This window comes from Cydia amplana, chromosome 8, assembly GCF_948474715.1.
Source record: "Cydia amplana chromosome 8, ilCydAmpl1.1, whole genome shotgun sequence".
Lineage (NCBI taxonomy): Eukaryota > Metazoa > Arthropoda > Insecta > Lepidoptera > Tortricidae > Cydia > Cydia amplana.
Window position 1 is genome coordinate 7,691,261 of NC_086076.1, and position 20,367 is coordinate 7,711,627.

At 36.4% G+C, this 20,367-nt stretch overlaps 1 protein-coding gene across 3 annotated transcripts in view; it reads left to right on the plus strand.

Annotated features, from left to right (window-relative positions):
- LOC134650179 (netrin receptor UNC5C-like) overlaps positions 1–20,367 on the plus strand; it is a 69,573-nt gene that overhangs the window by 41,737 nt on the left and 7,469 nt on the right. For 2 of the 3 annotated variants that reach the window (XM_063505076.1, XM_063505077.1), the window contains 4 exons: positions 2,932–3,010; positions 11,320–11,493; positions 12,079–12,129; positions 15,669–15,821. In XM_063505076.1, the coding sequence (XP_063361146.1) occupies positions 2,932–3,010; positions 11,320–11,493; positions 12,079–12,129; positions 15,669–15,821 (457 nt within the window). The remainder of the gene's footprint in view (positions 1–2,931; positions 3,011–11,319; positions 11,494–12,078; positions 12,130–15,668; positions 15,822–20,367) is intronic. The other variant, XM_063505078.1, reaches the window with a different exon arrangement.

Genomic DNA, 20,367 nt, shown 5'->3' on the forward strand with positions numbered 1-20,367 from the left:
GTATGTGACTTGATGGTTGAATCTACAATAATTCTGTTTACTATGTATTACTTACGACGAAATTGAGGGCTTATTAGACAGGACAGGTACTATTACAGTCAGCAATAAAAGTGTGTAACAAAACATAATTTTGACAGGACTTTGTATCGGAACAACATTGTGTTGTTATATTATTCCGTGAATTAATTTTGATTAGCGTAAATTTCTTCAACCATGAGGTTCAACTACAACAATCATCAACAAATTATCTCACTACATGCTTTACGGCTTTATAATTCAGCAAAGCAATTCACTAACGAGATAATGCCGCAGTGTTGCAACGTAATCACATAGCTTAGCTACAGCATGAATAAAATATCCCACCACTTTCATCAGGACTTTGAAAGACAACACCGCGCAGAGGAACGCAACAAAACGGCAGACGGAGACTTGTGTTGCAATTAATAAATGTCCGTGCCGCTCGACTAATTAGTTGGACTCACTTTGAAATAAACATGAAATAAACAAACGAATAAACACAGCGTAAACAAATAAAGTGCGAGTTGGTGACGATTGTTAACGCTAAGTCGGAGTTGGTTAATGTTGCACCGGTTGGGATTGATAGCAGAGTCCATTGCAAGTGAAGATGATTGTCATTTGCAATAAATACCCGACGATGATAAATTTCACAAGTTATTCATGTTTTTTTTAAAATATGATTGTTTTTGGATATGTTTGTTTTGATATTTAACCTAACGAAATATCTCAATGAAGATTATCAACCCAAGTATTATTTTCATGAAATATTCATTGTTATTGCACAGGAATTAGACTTTAAAATAAAGACCAAATGAAGAGTGACGCTTGCAAATACGACCAATGAAGATTGACTGCCAATTACTTTGCATGAAAACGATAAACGTGTTTAATGCTCTGAATTATGTTAACTGTTGCCATAAATTCATATGACAGATTTATACCACAATTTCCACAAAGAATTATTCTGTAGAAATTACACGCGACTAAATATAACTTTCGCTAGTTATTACAGTTAATGCAGCATGCAGTTTTCAGCAAGAACTTTATCATGTTAGAGGTTAATAATAAATGTACAACTGTACAGTTAGCTTCAGGTGAGGGTCAACTGTCTCTGCAGCTGACTGTACCTATCTAGTCGTTACATGTGTAGTAAAAGTTTAAGTGATAATTGTGATATTTAACTTAATAGTTTCCAAGAATTACTTGTTGGAACACCGTGGTCGTAAATAACAGTTTTACTAGCGTATCTAAAGGTCTAATAGCTTGAGATTTTACAGTAAGTGAAGGCCATTTCGCCTTATAGCTACCAATATAAAATAAACAAAAAGCTTGCAAATACTTAACAGCGCATCATCTCCTCTAAACATAAATGTCGTTTCATGTCCAAAATACAGGGTGGCGCATTTAGATAGGTCAGTATGGGAAAATCTGAAACTATAAGACATACGACGATCTCTTCTTAGGAACCATGTCATCGATTTTAGTAACAAGAAAAACTGCATTCATACATTTAAATTTTTTTTATGTAAAATGTATTGAAAAAAATGGTGGCCATTTCGAAAACATACTAAAATAAATTAAAGGATATGAAAACAATGCATTTTATTCATTTCAGACATCATGTTTCATAGTAACATTTACTGCTTAAGACCTACACAATCGATATCTAAATAGAAATAATTTTAGATTTTTTTTTTTCAAAACGTCCGGGTTCGATTCCCGAGCTGAGTACACATTTTTTTAAATGTATGAATGCAGTTTTTCTTGTTACTAAAATCGATGACATGGTTCCTAAGAAGAGATCGTCGAATGTCTTATAGTTTCAGATTTTCCCATACTGACCGATCTGAATGCGCCACCCTGTATATCCACCTAAACCCTAACCAGAACCACCCACGAACGACAGCACCGCAAATAATTCATTCCATCTCCGGTTTCCGTTGAACCGACTTGCTAATTAACAAACGCGTGCAGACATGGATAAATTGCAGGCGATGTCGCATTGTATGTAACGTTATATGAGTACGCAAAGGTGTCGGAAGTGCTCTTCTTAATTAATAAGTACACCGCTTACTTACTAAACCTCATCTGTGTATTTTGTATTGCTCTGTAATTTGAACTCTATATTTAATTCGAAAAGGTTGATTTTGCCATGATAATTCGTAAGCAAAATATAAGGTAGAGCAAATAAGTAAATAGTTAATATAATCACGCGTTGGTGGAATTAATGCTTGTCCTTTGTAATTTTAACACAGGTTTTGTCAGTTTCTGCGAAAAGGATTTTGCGCACTGAGTTTCTGTTTCAACATTTGTTCCTTCTAATTTTATCCGCATTGTTCTCTGTTTAAATTTTTCACTAAATATTAATTTATAGGTGACAGTCCATTTCCAACCGCAACTGCACTACTGTTCATTTTACTATGGAAATTGACAGTAACAGCGACGCGTTCAGTACCTGTAGTGCAGCTGCGGTCAGAAATGGAATGCTACCCTATATGTATTTTTGAAGTGAAAACTTCTTTAGCGGCGCTGTGCACTTTTTGAGGTGGGGAAAGAATGTTAAACTCGCGACAGATCACGTGACCGTAAGACGGTCATGTGACCGTAAGACGGACACGTGACCTGATCGAAAAAATGTTACAATGTCATTGAGTTTTTCGTTATCGATTTAAATGCCATCTAGTGAGTTTCCCTCTAACTGGTATTAATATAACTCGAGTACTAACAGTGATGTGCTTAGGGGTTTCAGGTAATGCGACGAAATAACGCTAGATGGCGTTAACCTCAATTATACAGACATTTTGCACTAGTCATTGAGTTTTCATTTCTGCCGGCACTCCCGGAGTGCAACCCATTGTTTTTTTTTTCATTGGTATATTATTAAGCTTACTAAATTAGCTATATTGTCAACAGGACATGGCAAACTACAGCTGCGTGGCCGAAAATATCGCGGGCAAAAGAATTTCGGAACCAGCACTCCTAACCGTCTACGGTAAGATTTTTTTTACATCCCTTGACACTCAAACTAAGCCCACATGGTGACACTTCAGTGCCCCATTCATTAAATTCAGAAGTCGAAATAGTAGCACATGTGAATGAGTGTAAGTGGCCACAAGAATAACAGTCGTTGGCAATATAATACGAGGTCTTTGTTTGGATAATAGGCGTTAATGTATTAATGAAATATTTAACAGGGTTGGGTGTATTCTTATTAAAATCGTTAGGTTTGAAGTTTATTTAGGTATATGAAATTAGTATCAAGAAAGGTAACGAATATTATAGTCCATATTCTGATGAAATGAGTGTTACAGGGAAATTCTTAGCAATAGGGTTACAAAATTAAGACATCGAATGTATATATTTAAAGATAGGGCAAAACAACTCTTAAGATGTTATACTACTTATAATGTTTACTCCTACACATTAAATTGAACCCTGCAAAGGTTCAGCAAAACATAAAACAGAATTCAATTCGTATCCACCGACATATCAAAGGATTAATAACAAAATTGCCCGCTAATTTTCCAACGATTTAATACGCTTTACCTAACAAGACATCGAACACGTTCTACACCTCACATAATTCATCAGACAACCATTTCCGATGGAGTTTAACGCTCATTTCACCCTCCTTGTACGTAATAACTATCTTTACTTCAGCGAGATCAAAAGGGCATGCGCCGTACAATTATTGCACTGATGCTTGCGCTGGCGCATGGGAGAGTCATTAGGGACGCGCCCACGCCATCTCGGAAATATGGCGCCTGGCTAACTGATTGCAATCAGCACCTCTGACTTTACACGTCCGAATCCTTGTTTTATATCATTAAGGCTAAAATTATTGGTCGTGTGCTATTTTGTGTGGTAATAACAGATATATCGTGCAACGTTGTAACGTCCCATCGCACTATAAAGACTAACATGCAAGTATAGAAGGCTACATATGTACGAGGGGTGTTCAAAATATTCTCGGTATGAGAATGAAAACAAACAAGTACGAAAAGTTTGATATTTTTATTTTTCAATATACTCCCCCCCTATGTTCATACACTTAAAAGATCGATCAATTATTTTTTTTAATCCCTCGTAAAAATATTTTTTATCTTTCGTGTAAAAATGCTCCTCCACTGCCGCCTTCAATGCTTCATCGTCAGAAAATTTATTTCCACGCAGATCCTTTTTAAGATTGGGGAGCAAAAAGAAGTCGCTGGGGGCTAAGTCCGGACTATACGGTGGGTGAGTAACAGTTTTAAACCCACATTCAACAATAGCTGCCTTGGCAATATGAGCAGTATGGACGGGGGCGTTGTCATGCAGAAGCAGAATACCTTTGGTTAACTTTCCTCGCCTCTTTTCTTTAATTACATCCTTTAATTGACGTAGAATGTTAGCGTAGTACTGTCCTGTGATATTTACACCTTTTTCTTTATAATCGACTAGCTGTTGCCCGCGACTTCGTACGCGTGGATTTGTATATTGGTGGTTATTTATTCTACATTAGCTTAGAACATTATGCAGCAAAATATTGCAGTAGGACGGTTAATCATTTGTTAATTATTAATATTATACAACGCATGAGACTTGTCTTTCACAACCTACGAAGTTTCTAGCCCCTAACTAAATAAAATTGTTCTCGACATAATCCCTCTCAAACCCCTTAGAAGATTTTCATGTCCTCTATTTACCTAACTACCTATTTACGAAGTTTGAAGTAAATAAAATTTGAACCCTATATAAACTTTCAACCCCTTTTAAACCATTTTAGGGGATGAATTTTAAAAAACGCTGAAATTACTTTTCTTGTATTCTAATAATATGCCTCTGTACAAAGATTCAAGCCCGTTCTCACAAAAATGTTTGAACTCCATACAAACTTTCAACCCCCTTTTCACCACCTTGAGATATAAATTTTCAAAAACGCTGAATTTATTTTTTTTCCGTTTTAAAATAATACCTTTTTATGAAGTTTCAAGTTCCTAGCTTAAAATAAAATTTGTACCCTGTACAAACTTTCAACCCCTTTTTAAACCTGTTAGGGGATGAATTTTACAAAACGCTGAAATTACTTGTATTGTCTTCTAATAATATCCACAAATACAAAGATTCAAGTCCCGCGCTCAAAAAAATTTTTGATATCCATACAAAATTTCAACCCCTTTCTCGTCACCTTAGGGGATGAATTTTCAAAAACGCTGAAATTAGTTTTCTTGTGTTTAAATTTAATATCTTTTTGCAAATTTTCAAGTTTCTACCTTAAAATAAAATTTGCACCCCAAGACGAACTTTTATGCCCTTTTTAAATCCCTTAGGGGTTGAATTTCCAAAAACGTTGCAATTACTTTATTTTGTAATCGGCTATTATGCCTTTCTAAGAAGTTTCAAAGCATTTGTTATGGATTCAAACTTTCAACCCCTTTTTAACCCTGTTTGGGGATGAATTTTACAAAACGCTGAAATTACTTTTCCTGTCTTTTAATAATATCCCCAAATACAAAGATTCAAGTCCCGCGTTCGAAAAAATGTTTGATATCCATACAAACTTTCAACCCCTTTTTTACCACCTTACGGGATGAATTTTCAAAAACGCAGAAATTAGTTTTCTTGTATTTTAATATTATATCTTTTTACGAACTTTCAAGTACCTAGCTTAAAATAAAATTTGAACCACATACAAACTTTCAACTTCTTTTTAACCCTGTTAGGGGATGAATTTTACAAAACGCTGAAATTACTTTTCCTGTCTTTTAATAATATCCCCAAATAAAAAGATTCAAGTTCCGCGCTCGAAAAAATGTTTGATATCCATACAAACTTTCAACCCTTTTTTCACCACCTTAGGGGATGAATTTTCAAAAACGCTGAAATTAGTTTTCTTGTATTTAAATTTAATATCTATTTGCAAAGTTTCAAGTTCCTAGCTTAAAATAAAATTTGCACCCCAAGACGAACTTTCATCCCCTTTTTAACCCCCTTAGGGGTTGAATTTCCAAAAACGTCGCAATTACTTTATTTTGTAATCGGCTATTATGCCTTTCTAAGAAGTTTCAAAGCATTTGTAATGGATTCAATCTTTCAACCCCTTTTTAACCCTGTTAGGGGATGAATTTTCAAAAACGCTGAAATTACTTTTCTTGTCTTATAATAATATCCCCATTTACAAAGTTTCAAGTCCCACACTCACAAAAATATTTGATCTCCATACAAACTTTCAACCCCTTTTTCACCACGTTGGGGGATGAATTTTCAAAAACGCTGAAATAAGTTTTCTTGTTTTTTAATATAATACATTTTTACAAAGTTTCAAATTCCTAGCTTAAAATAAAACTTGTACCCCATACAACCTTTCATCCCCTTTTTAACCCCCTTAGGGGTTGAATTTTTCAAAATCGCTTCTTATCTCTTGTACACTTTATAAATGCAACCTAGTGTGCAAATTTCAACTTTCTAGTTTTTGTAGTTTCGGCTCTGCGTTGATGAATCAGTCAGTCAGTCAGTCAGTCAGTCAGTCAGGACACTTGCATTTATATATATAGATTAGTAATACTCCTTCACAATCCCAAAATATCGTGGCCATGACCTTGCCAGCTGAAGGGATGACCTTGAACTTCTTGGGATGAGCTGAACCCTTAATGTGCCACTGCATGGACTCTTGTTTACTCTCTGGGTCATAATGATGAACCCAGGTTTCATCTCCAGTAACTATTCTTTGCAGCACCTCATCAGGATTTTCACCGCACAGGTCAATAAAATCGGAACAACAAGCTACACGCATGTCTTTTTGAAGCCGAGTCAGCATTCGCGGAACCCATCTTGCACTTACTTTTGACATATTAAGATGGTCATGTATAATATCATGTACGGTACCAATAGAGAGATTGGTTACTTGTGCTATAGATTTTACCTTCACTCGACCATCTTCCAATATAAGTTTTTCCACTTTATCAATATTTTCTTGTGAAGTAGCTACTACAGGCCGGCCAGGTCTAGGGTCATCTTCAATACTCTCCCTTCCGCGTTTAAACTCGCTTGACCACTTTTGAATGGTAGATAAAGAAGGAGCAGACTCACGGTAAACACAATCCATTTCCTCTTTTATGGTTTTTTGATTTTTACCCTGTTTTGTCAAGAATTTTATCACGCATCGATGTTCTAATTTAGTTAACATTGTCAATTCGTACATGATGTTCATGTTTGTTCAGCAATTGCAGAAAAACAAAAGACTATCTCGGTTCGAATTATACTTTTTTTTAATGTCAATGAATAAACCTTAGCGGCCAGTAACGAAAGAAATTTTAGAAGAGGTCGTAAGATATCAATACCGAGAATATTTTGAACGCCCCTCGTATATCTTAAATTATGCCTTCGAATTCATAGTAATGTCGCACCGCTTTATTTTATCTTTCGTTTTCATTAAGTAAAGAGAGTATAATATTTCCAAACTTGTTTTGTTGACAAAGATGAGTAAACTAAGAGTTTGCAAACTTTACTGTATGAACGATATCTTCGCGAATTAAGTATTTAGCCAGTTTCGCCATTACTCGACCATGATCAATAGCACTTCAGCTTCTAAATCCTATTGCGGTTTCGTCCTAGCTTAGGCAACCTTCGAAATCCGTCGGATTATAAACTGAACCTCAATTTCTCCGTGAAAACTTACCTATAACTTCGAAACATACATATATTTAAGATACTAATTGGAATAGTTATTCCCGCTATTTGGGGAGCAATTACGTTTATTAGAGGGACAGAGCTCCCTTTGTTACGTCTGTACTAACGTGTGAATTGGGCAATACACGTTGTCGCGTAATATACCAGTATACCTATTGTGTATGTGTGCCGTGAGGATTGTTATTTCCCTGGGTATGGAATCCGCAACTTCCTAACACGCAGAATATCCTGTTGGTTTTATTAAAACTTTTGTAGGCATTTCATCTCTAGTGTTTTGAATTTCGTTTGACCTGTTAACCCTGCACTAATAGACTATGCCAGCAATATTTGTATACTGTGGTTATCTTTAACTGCGTTTGAAAGGTAAGTTAATTTCTTGAGTAATTAAAATAAGTGAATCCATGCTTTCAAGCTGCGATCAAATGATCATGAGATACAATATGTATATTATATATTTGTGTGGCCTTATTTATTTCTAATTAATTTGCCCAAATTTTCATGATAACACAATTATTTGCTAATTACTAACACTATTAACTGGGTACTAAAATGCATTTATGTATGAATTCGACACTAGGTATTAGGTGTTTAACCCACATAATAACCAATAGAACAAAGAAACTCTTATAAGCATTACTAAAAATAAACTAACTACCTATGTACCTACAGGTATTGTTTTCTCGTTTAAGCCTGAAAGCAATTTCCCAAAAACCCATTCCACCGCTATTGCCTTACATATTACCTTTTATTACTGGTGGGCGTGCTGAACAATACTTACTTCACACTATTATTTAATAGTGGCCATGCGTGTTAGCGGTGTCACGCTGTCGTAGGAATTATCTTCTATCTCCCAGATAACATTCCTCTGAAGATGCTTCTTTGTGTTCAGGTGATAACTTAAAAACTTTAATGACGCGAGGAAATTTCTAATTCGGTACCGTTAGTTTATTAACATGTTGAAAATGTTATCGCTTTTGTCAAGCTTGAATCTTCTTTTATATGAGAATAATAAGTGATAGCTCAATAGCCGTCTTGGGTAATGGTGTTTTTGTGGACCCTAGACAGATATCATGAATATGAATTTCTAACGAAGTAGTTTCAGAGTTGTACATTGAGAAACTGCTATTCCCACTAATTTCAATTCACATGTTCATAAGTCATAACTCAAAACAACCGCCCATAATTACTAGCCTTTTCTAACTTAATTTAAACTTGTAGACAGCAGATTAATATTAACAGTACTTTAATAAGTTAATAACGGAGCCGAATTCTCTAAGGGCAATCAATTTTTATTGGGAATCCAACGCCAGAATGATTAACCACGGGTGGTCTGAAACAATTTGAATGAAAGCTGTTTCGATAAAATGCTAACCAAAGCAAATTAGGGAATTTTACTGATACGCCATTAAACTAAGTTTAGGGGAAATAAATAACCCATATGTTAACAGCAGGAGTTCATTACTTTTCAAGTATTAAGTATATAAAATAGAATAGAATATAATTTAGCAACTAGCGATCTAACTTGCTATTGGTTAAGGGTGGAAAATCATCAGTAATTTAAAAAACCAAGTTTCATATTTCAATATTTATGGATATAAAATTTGAACCACATTCTTGTACCTCCATTACCAACATTACAAAAAAGGGTTGCCGTGGAACTTGTATTCGGGACAATTTAAGCAACATATGGCGAAGAATACCGTTAAACGAATGAGCGTATTATAATGACGCTTCATTATAGTGAGTTTAGTGATGCATTTGTCGCTTCAAGAATAATGGCGTGAAGCACTTAGTGGGAGTAACAAAGAGTGTCGCATATTAAGTGAGAGCATAAGCGAAAATATGATAATATTATTTTGATGGATTTAAAATACGTATTTTACACCCAGTAAGTCTAAAGCGGTTACCCACATGCTGTAATTAAAATATAGTATATTTTGACCATTTCTCTTTTGACACCCTAAGAAGTAATAGTAGTAGTAGTAGTAGTAGTAAAATACTTTATTGTACAAAAAGAAACATAAAACATGAAAGAACACACATCATTAGTACAAAGGCGAACTTATCCCTTTCAGGGATCTCTTCCAGTTAACCCTTGAGCAATTTCTTAGAAATCCATCACCACTGGTATTACGTGAAACAATAGCACTTCTTTTACCGTTACCATTATTAGACGACAATTAGCTTATACTTTACTTGTACTGGGGCCGGATAGATTTGATCCTGACAACGTCTCTTATGTAAACTAGTATTTATTATGCATTTTGTACTACATTCTCTTAATAAAGTTATTTCTAAACCATTACTAGACACCTGATAAACATTTATTTTATTAATAATAACTGTTATACTCCTTATTTTAACTCGATAATCCCACAAAGACAAACTGAAGTGACCCTCCCAATTAGCGAACAACCGTGGTGGTCAACATCACCTATTCTCGAAATGAGGTTCTAGGAAGGCTGTCGCGGTTAGTTAGCCCACAACGACACGCAAACTCGCGTGCCCAAACCAGCATGCAACCGATTTGCGGAAAGAGATACCCGAGAACGGCTAGTTTTTAGGGTTCCGTACCCAAAGGGTAAAAATGGGACCCTATTACTAAGACTCCGCTGTCCGTCCGTCCGTCCGTCCGTCCGTCCGTCCGTCCGTCCGTCCGTCCGTCCGTCCGTCTGTCACCAGGCTGTATCTCACGAACCGTGATAGCTAGACAGTTGAAATTTTCACAGATAATGTATTTCTGTTGCCGCTATAACAACAAATACTAAAAACAGAATAAAATAGAGATTTAAGTGGGGCTCCCATACAACAAACGTGATTTTTGACCGAAGTTAGGCAACGTCGGGCGGGGTCAGTACTTGGATGGGTGACCGTTTTTTTGCTTGTTTTGCTCTATTTTTTGTTGATGGTGCGGAACCCTCCGTGCGCGAGTCCGACTCGCACTTGGCCGGTTTTCGTATTAGAAACGCTTTTGATTTTTTGGAGGGAAATCGCCCATTAAAAGGTTTCGCCTCGCATTGATGGAGATTAGATAGAAATATAGCTTCCGACTGATTAATGGTTGTAGAGCAAAAAAAGGAGTCCATTGTGATGATATATTTCGCTGGGAATTATTATCTTTAATAGACAAAATATAATCGCTTCGTTAATTTGCTAAGCGTAACGGTTATTTGGTCAGGGTTTCTTTTAAGAAAGAATCTATCGAACACATTTAATTTTATATTGAGAGACTTACTTACTATATTATATTTGTAGGTGCGCAATTTTCACAAAATTAATAATATGAGCATAGCAGAACACCACATCTGGCATAGCATTGTTGCTTATCTTCCATCCATCCATCAATTAACACATCTAAAGCGAGGCCCAAGTAAATTGTAATGATGGATTAAAAAACATTAGTTATAATGAAGTTGTTCTGCAACGTTTCAATGTCAAAAGGTTCAAACCCGGGGTACTGTTGTTCTTGAAATGTACGCGTAGCAACCTTCTACCAAGGAGACCCTCGCGATTTTCTATAATCCTTCGATGGGCACAGATCTTTTCCTCCCAACACAATACTTGGACGTGGTCAAAAAAAATAGGAACGGCCTTGTTTTAATAATGAGATCTAACCAAAGTTTTTTTCTACAGTGAACGGTGGCTGGAGTCCCTGGGGCCCCTGGACCCAGTGCCGCTGCAACGGGCGCGCCGCCGGCGGCCAGCGCCGGACCCGCAGTTGCACGGAGCCACACCCCCTGAATGGCGGCGCGCCGTGCCAAGGACAAGCAGTGCAGCGGACCCCGGACTGCATATCATGTCCGAGCGGTAAGTAGACAACGCAAAAATGTGTATCAAGTGCGTTATCTAGAAAATTAGGATAAAGTAGTAAATGCTGGAAAAACTGAACTTGAACCATGAACCCTAAATAAGATTATCAATATTTTAACTTTTTATAGTTACCAGCGTTTTTATCGCTTGTTACCAAGTCTGTCACGTTCTAACAAGTATGTAAGTGCGAAAGTGACGGGCATAGTGACAGACGATAAAAATGGAACCATGCTGCGCCCGCAGTATGTTAAGTCAACAGCAAATATTTTGCACTATGGTCCAAAAATATCTGATATGACTTATGTATGTCATTTTACTAGCTTTTACCAATACAAACCTTAAAAAATACAGTTAACTCATTAAAGTAGTTAGTGTCAAAGTTGCTTTAGTTCGCCTTGAGTGACAAACTTCCACTACATATACCGTAAACTTAATTAATGCAGGTTTACGTCAGTCCCAGGTAAGCTCAAGCTCAAGGTAAATTAAACTCCAACCACACTTAGACGACTAAACTTGTCACATCACCTGAAATTCTACAATTACCTACTAAATTTAATGTGTATCTTAATGCTGCCATTGAAGACGGATATATGGATCTACAAGCGTATGATAACTCACAACAATTATTGATCGGTAAGTACCTAAGTCGATAAACTAGAGTTCAAAAACGTGCGTGACATTTGATGACCCTGACGATTTAACTTTCCACTTTTATAGCCTCGTTTAAATTAAAACACTAGTTAAACAAAGACGCATCGAACAATAAAACAAAGGGCGCGTGCCTAAATCCTTTCATAAGGACCATTTTAGTCATATCTTGGATCTAAACTAAAAAAAAACCTTTTATTCCTACACATAAAGTCGAGTACTCAGTCCGGTCACATCAAAGGCTTAGTACTTCATAGCAGTTATACGAGGGCGACGAATTTTACCGCGTTTCTGACAAGTCGCATGCGGTAGTGTAGATTGACATGATGTTTTGAGGATGTTGGCATTATGGAGTCTTATGAGTCATAGTTCGCTCGTTTGATTATTCATGCTTTTATTATTTGAGATGATTAAATGTGTAACGGAAATGTCGAACACGAGTTGTGAGGATCCAATCAATTGAAAGACCCCTTTATTTGATTCGATTAATAAATAAATAACTTATCATGTTCTTTTACTTTCTATACTGATCAAACTGAAATATACATGATTAATTTATAAATGAGACATAGTAATGTGGTTAAACATTGGATTACTACTTAATCCGGATTCTTTTGTTTATAAATATGTAAACTCATCCTTGTGTTACGAAGTAATAAAATAGACCAACCGGGTAGACAATAAAATTCAATCAAGAGATGTTAAACTCCTACTCAGGATTATTGTTCAGTTAATTGGTTACACATGTCTGTTCCTCTTTGGCGGTCGTCACTGTAACCGTTTCAGTCTAACCATTTTATTAATGCACTTCACTTCAAAGAGTTGAATAATTATGATGAGCTGGAATTTTATTAAAGAATTTTATTTACTCATATGGAAGAGAGTTGTTCTTGTTAAGGAAATATTTCGAGTTTTTCATGCAACGTTTTAGTTACTTTTAAAACGGATTATATGAGGAAACTTGGAATGCGAGCATTGTTTGTATTACAGGCGCGACTTTTTATGCTTTGTAATTAGTACAGATTTTTTGGTTATTGAATTGAATTAGGTATGAGCATTAAACATAGAAGAAAGTGGCCAACGCAAAACCATTGTGGAGATTGTACATTGTACCTACATATTATTATCGACTTTTATTTTCTTGAAATGAAACTCAATATCAGTAGGTAGGTATTACTGTCACCTGCAAGTAATTCGTGACAAAACCAATTGTGAGAGATACGCAAATATGGGCTTCCTAAAAGAGAATATACTGGATTATATACGGGCAAATTTGTAACGTTGTCTCGTATATGAGCCGGCCCAGATGCGATTTGCAGATATTAAGGTATCATTACAATTTTTCATACGTTTTTATCCTCGCACATCTGCCACATTGTTTTAAATTTCCTCTCTGAAAGCATATGAAGCGATATTACATAATTTACCCGTTTTATCTCGTGAAACGTCTCCAAAACGACTTCCTACAAAATGCTTTCTTAAAATTCGTATGGACCCGTCAGTGGGACGCAATTACATACAATTTATTAACTTACTTCGAGCCATAAAAAGTTGTTAAAGTAAAAAATACGTTTTACAAAATGTGAAAGTCCTTCGCGTTGTTCCTCTAACGAACCTCGACTGATTTATGTGTGTGCGCATTAATTAATAAGAAATGTTACACACTGTTGTAGTTTAATATGCGTATGGTTCCACCCACACACGCAGGGAGTGAATAATTGGCGGGAGGAAGTCATGAGACTTAGCGGTTAGTGGTATAAATAATGCCAGGTATTTTAGGGAGCTATTTTTGATGTTAGTGATTACTTTCGACATATACGTCCGGTCTGACATTTAGATGTTTTTTATTTATGTCGTGTAGTTTTAAGTTCAACGTAGTCATGGAATACGTAAAAAAATAAGTTTTTTTTAGGTAGGTAAGTAACGAAATAGTTTTATCTGTTAAAACGAGAACAGTTGTTGAACTCGTACTTCTACATAGTATGTAGAAAACGTACATTTTCTCCCAAGATATAAGCAAATAACACTTTCTGTATTATAAAGAAAGAAATAGCTTCATTCAGCTCTGATTCACATATATACATACATATTGTGAACGATATCTTAATTTTTCAATACATAATAAGTAGAAAACGTACATTTTGTCCCAATATATAAGCAAATAACACTTTTTGTATTATAAATAAAGAAATAGCTTCATCCTGTGATTCACATACGTACTGTGAACGATATCTTAATTTTTACCAAAATTTCAATGTAAGTAAAAAAAGAAATAAAAAAAAAGAAAAGAAAGTATTTAAGCTAAATACCTATTTGAGTAGGTACACGTACTAACACAGTCATACTGTAATTGATACAAATATTTGTGGTCGTCATCTATATCAAACTACCGAATCAACTGAAACAAGTATGTATTTAGTTTGATATAGATGACGACCACAAATGTTTGTGGTGTGAGGACGCTGAATTTACCGAATCAACTGAAACAAGTATGTATTTAAATTCAGCGTCCTCACATCACCCACGGGAACCGATTGGCGCTAATCCCTAAAATGTTTAGACCAAACACTAACCCAGTATAAGCACCAGCGCTATTATTTCTTTTGAAAAAATAAATAAAGTGATTTATGCCCGACTCGTATGTAAGGGCAGTTACGGCGGGCTGATGTATTTTAATTTCAATTTATAGAGTCGATTGGCCGTGGGTATACGCTGTGAATTATTAGATATCCTATTAATAACGGCAAACGATGCGGTAATTGCTGCAGTGCTTGTGAATCAATACTGAATCTTATTTCTATTGTTGTAAGAATGAATTATAAATGAAATTGAACCGTTTGTAAAGCTTACTGTTTTGAGATGAAATCTACAATATTAGCCTTTAAATGTGTTTGTCTGTTCGGACGTTAAAACGTAGGCGATTGTTTATGGTTGATAGGTTTGTGACAATCGTTGAGTAGTCGATCTTATAAAAGATAATTGATTTGACGATTTCCGCAAGTTAAACAAATTAAATAGTGAAATAGAAGCAACGAACTGTTAACTAAGCAAATAACGAAAATACCTGTCCCGCCTTCTCACGTCCCGGCATTTTGCCATGAATGGCTCACCTTGGCAACCTCATCCCAAGAGCATACGCTATAGCGAGAGCATACGATAAGAGCTATACGAGAGCAACTGTCATCTGAATTTCCAGCCAAGGGTGTATAGCCAACATGCCAATCGTTTACGCTCCGTAGTAAACGAAACGTAACTGTCACTAAGTTAATATCGCACTAATATTGAAGAGTGATTGAGAGACACAAAGCGTTTCGTTATCATAGGGCAAGCGATTGTCACCTTGGCTAGGCAGGTGCCTAGCCAAGCCTTATTTCCTCTCGAGGTAGAGAGAAAATAAGGCCTTAATTATTGGGATTATTCCGATTTCCTCACGACGTCTTCCTTCTCCGGTAAATATAAAATAGCGCATTTGTAGAAAACAAATCACCAATGTCGTAGATCGCTAATTTTCATATATTCCACAGCGGGTCGCTGGGGCCCGTGGTCGGAGTGGTCGGTGTGCGGCACGGACTGCCAGCAGACGCGCCGCCGAGCGTGCGTCGGGGACACGCCTTGTTTGAACAGCGCGCACGTGCAGCACGCTGACTGCGTGGGAGACTACTGCGGAGTGCATGAGAGTGAGTAGTAGTAGTATAAGTTTATATGATTGAATCCAACTCTCAACGGTATTGGACTATTATCCAAATTTCACAATATGTCAAATCATACAAGTGTCTAAAACACACTAATATGGATGGAGAAAGTTCATCTCCAAGTGGAGTACTGTATCTAGAAGTAAGCATGCGTCGGGGACATTCCTCGTTCAAGCGCGCAATCGCAGCGTGCAGACGTTTGGGACTACCTGGGACTACTGGTAGTCCCAAACGTCGTATAGAGTAGCGCGGTAATACATGAATGGTTCACTGGATACCTAATACTAGTTGCAGTAGTTGGCGTGCAACAGGAATTGAAGACAGACTGTCGAATGAACCTTTTCTTTATTCAGCTATCAATATTGTTTTAAGCGAATCCAAAAGAGTAATAATATAGAAATTTATTGGTATAATTAGTGTTAGGTAGGTACTATAATTTTGCGAGAAACAATTATACAAGACTGTTACACCTTAAGATAAGATATACACACACTGTTACACCGTAATAAAATCGTAAAATACACTGTTCGTAAAAGCATAAATAATGTAAACGTTCAACACACCTGTCACATTAAAAGGAAGAAACCCATAAGAAAAGTAATTTAAATCATAGCGATAAAGGATGACATCTTAAAAGGGCGAAATATTAAAAAGTATACAGTAATTTATTATCTCGAAGAAAATAAATTTAAATCAACCACAATCATATAAAAATACCAACACCTAAATAATTAAAAAGCTGGACATTTTTATGTCACAGATGTATAAACATAACATTTATAAATAATGGCGGAGTCAACTGCCAAAATATTTTATCATCGCATTAAGACAAAAAATGAACATGGTGTTAAGAATTATAACTGTTACGATTTCGGATGCTAGGACATTACGAAACTATTCCACAAGGGGCATCTTAATTAAGCTATTTCTATGAAATGCACCAGCAGAGTTCCAACAACCAGATGCCATGCAACTAAAAATATACTTCCTTTTCCGCGCGAGATCATAACTATGAAATGTTACACGGACTGCTCGCTTTATAACAGGCTATCGGTTCTACCTGTAACCTACCAGTGTAAGATGACCTGCCCACCCTTCTTCCGATTCAAACTATCTTATATTCTTAGCCTCAGGTATAAAGAGAAGAACGGACCAGAGTATATTGGCCGCGTTAAAAGATTCGAAAGATACTAAAATCGGGTAGCCATGACCATCTGGGTCGTATCATATCGACTAAATATAGACGAGGGACTAAAATTTTATGGTGGTATTACGGAATGTTGACTTACAATTTCGAGTCTTAAAAGGTTGTTCTATAGCGTAATGGCTTAGTTATTGCTTTCCAAATGTTCAGTGAGCGTTTTGGTGATTATTCTGGGCTATTTATTTGCTTTACCGTGCCCTTCGTTTAAAATATTTTGTAACAGGAATATGTTTGTATAACATAAATATTTTTTTCCAACACCTAATATATTTTCAGCTCTATAATCAGTGAATTAAACGCTTGACATCTTAAAACCCTATATTTAAGTTAGAGTCTGTGCGGAAAGAGAAGAGTCGTAGAATGTATTGGGGGAATACATTTCACGACTCTTCTCTTTCCGCACAGACTCTATGCTATTTTTATTAACAGTTAATACATCTAAAACGCAATATGTAAAGAAGCAAAACCAAAGCAATAATAAAATTAGACATAAAAATAATGACTTTGATTTGTTGTCTGTCAACCAATAATCGAGGAAAAGATTAAAACACATTTAAAGGCATTACCATAATTGCGAAAGCTGCATTTCCCCCGGCAATCGCGATCCAATACCCAAATGGAAAATGATCAATCCTTATTTTGTTTATAATAGCAATAAATCATTTTCGTGGTCCCCGTTGACTCGATTTCAATTTCCTATGTCTGTTTATCGAGCATTTGATAAATAGCCCCAGGCAGCTTTGCCAGTTGTTTGGTTTGCTCAACAATTTCTTTCTCGTACCACGTTCGGTTTCACGCTAAATAAATCTGCAATCTCTGACATATTTGCTTATAAATTGGCTTTGGTTATCTCTTGTTTTAGATTGATTATTATTTATTGGGATCATCGCTCAGGGAATTGCGTTGAGGGCTGATGTTTCGTAAATTTTTACGCGGGTGTGCTGCGCTAAGGTTTTTGTTGATTACTAATTCGTGTTTGTTACGCATGGTTAGTTAATAAATGTAAAGGTTACTTTCTGATTAAGACTTCTGCAGCATTCCAGAAACGGGAAACTGTCAATATGCTTCATAAAGTAAGTGCCAGATTAGACGTTTTAATCGCAACAACAGCAACGTAATCTATCAAGGAAATTAACAAAGACATATGCCGTTGCACCAGCAACGCCGTAGCAGTACCGCTGATACATTTGAAATCCGAATGTAACCGTTAACTGAACTTTTGACTGCACTTTTATGACGGCTTTAAAGAACTCATAAAAGTCTACCGCTAAAAGTATGCGGGTAAAGCTACTTAAGTAAACATTCGTAAGGCATTCCATTTATAAATAGCAACGTAATTTCCCGATCACAAAACGGAGCACGTACTCCTTATCGGCCTGAAAATTCCTCAAACCATCAAACCCAAAACCATTACTTAGAACTGATTCAAGCCTCGCAGAGAATGTGGACCATCAGTAAATTACCCACATGAAAGGTGAGACTTGAATGCGGGGAACGCGAGGACCATTCATTCGTACCGACGCCGCTACTTCATTAGCCTAATTGCTGGCGTATAAAGGGGAAATGGTTGAATTTTATAGCAGCTTTTCATCTTTTGTTGCCTAAACATTGGAGTGTTAATTCAGCGCTAAGGCGAAGCGAATTACGTTGGGGAAGTGTTGAAGTGTCTGGGAAATAGGGTTAGTTTTTGTTTGTACCACTTTGAATAAAGAATGCTTGCATTGAACAGAGTCTGATGAATCATTGGCATCAAGTCTGAATTTTATACTTATTATTTTGATGTACTTGACTAGGTAATATGTTTTTAAATCTGACTTAATATTAATACTGTCAGAAGCAATCTAAGTAAAACCCAAACATTGAAGCCTAACTATGATGTATACATCAGACTTAGTTTTTCAGGTTTATAACAGTTTGAAATACCCTCGAATATACCTTTGATATTAAAGGTGACAGTGCATTTCCAACCGCAGCTGCACTACTGTTCATTTTACTATGGAAATTGACAGTAACACCGACGCGTTCAGTACCAGTTAGTGCAGCTGCGGTCAGAAATGGAATGTTACCCTAAACGTTACTTTTCAGATGAATGTTAACCAGTTCAATGTTTAATGCGTATTTTTTCCTGAAACAGGTACCTACCTGTTACCTACCATAAAACCACCCAGATCGAACCTAAAAGCATATACTTAATTACGTATGGAACTTTTGGACCATAGTTGTCACATTGGACGATACCTAGTCGGGTGTCCAAAGAAACGCTATACCTGCAATAGGTACATAATATTATTATATTCAACGTAACTAAACGCCTTTAACAATGAATGAATTAACATTCGTCCCGAACAAAACGATAATAAATTCGAACAATGGAAATAACATAAGAGTTATTGCTAATTTAGATCCATTGCTGATACGGAGATAATTGACGTACATGGCTCGGCCGGCCGTATCTAGGGCATACTTCGTTAAGCTTCGGTTACGTCGTAACTTGCTGTAATAGAAGTAAGATTAATTGAACTGAATTTATGAAAGCCTTTGAAACGTGAAACTACACTGGGTTTTATATCATTAATATTTCTTGAATGTATAAAGGAATAAACGCACAACTCTGTTGATAACGGTCGTTGATTCGTATTTACTGTACTATTTAGTGAAATGCATAGTACTGTCATTGTATATGTTACAAAACAACAAATTTTATAACGATTGGTAGGTAGGGTGTATTTGTACTTACCGTCATGGCGCACGCATGATTTGATATCAATCAATCTGAAACATAAACAACTCCCAAGTCCCATACGGTTTAATGCCAACCAAAGTTTGAAACGTGATAAATCATTCGCTACCTCATTGCGGACGTCAGTCCCTAAACCGCGTAAAACGTTGCGGAATTAATTTACGATTCGTTCAAACGCTTATCGGATTAACGTCGAAATTTGTACGCAGTGTAAACATTTGTCAGTGCCAGCCGTACATTCGGAACTGCAGTGAGATTGCAGATACAAAATCCAATCGAAATTTACAAACCCTTGTCGCTTTACCCATAACGCGGCAGGAGGCCTTGCAGAATTAAATACGTTGACGAAAACAAGTACGCAAACGTAGCTCTAAAAGCTTAGGTACTAAAGGTGATAGCGGCGTGGTGCGTTTGAAGGGGCGTCTGGATGCAAGTCGAGCTCGCCCGCTGCGTTCTCTCGACGAGATCACAACAAATCATTCACGGGGCCCACCTCCGGTAATGATAGCTACATACTCACATATTGGTTTTGGTATGATCGATACAAGACTGACTTTCGTCGCGGTTATTCATGTGGAAAAATAATG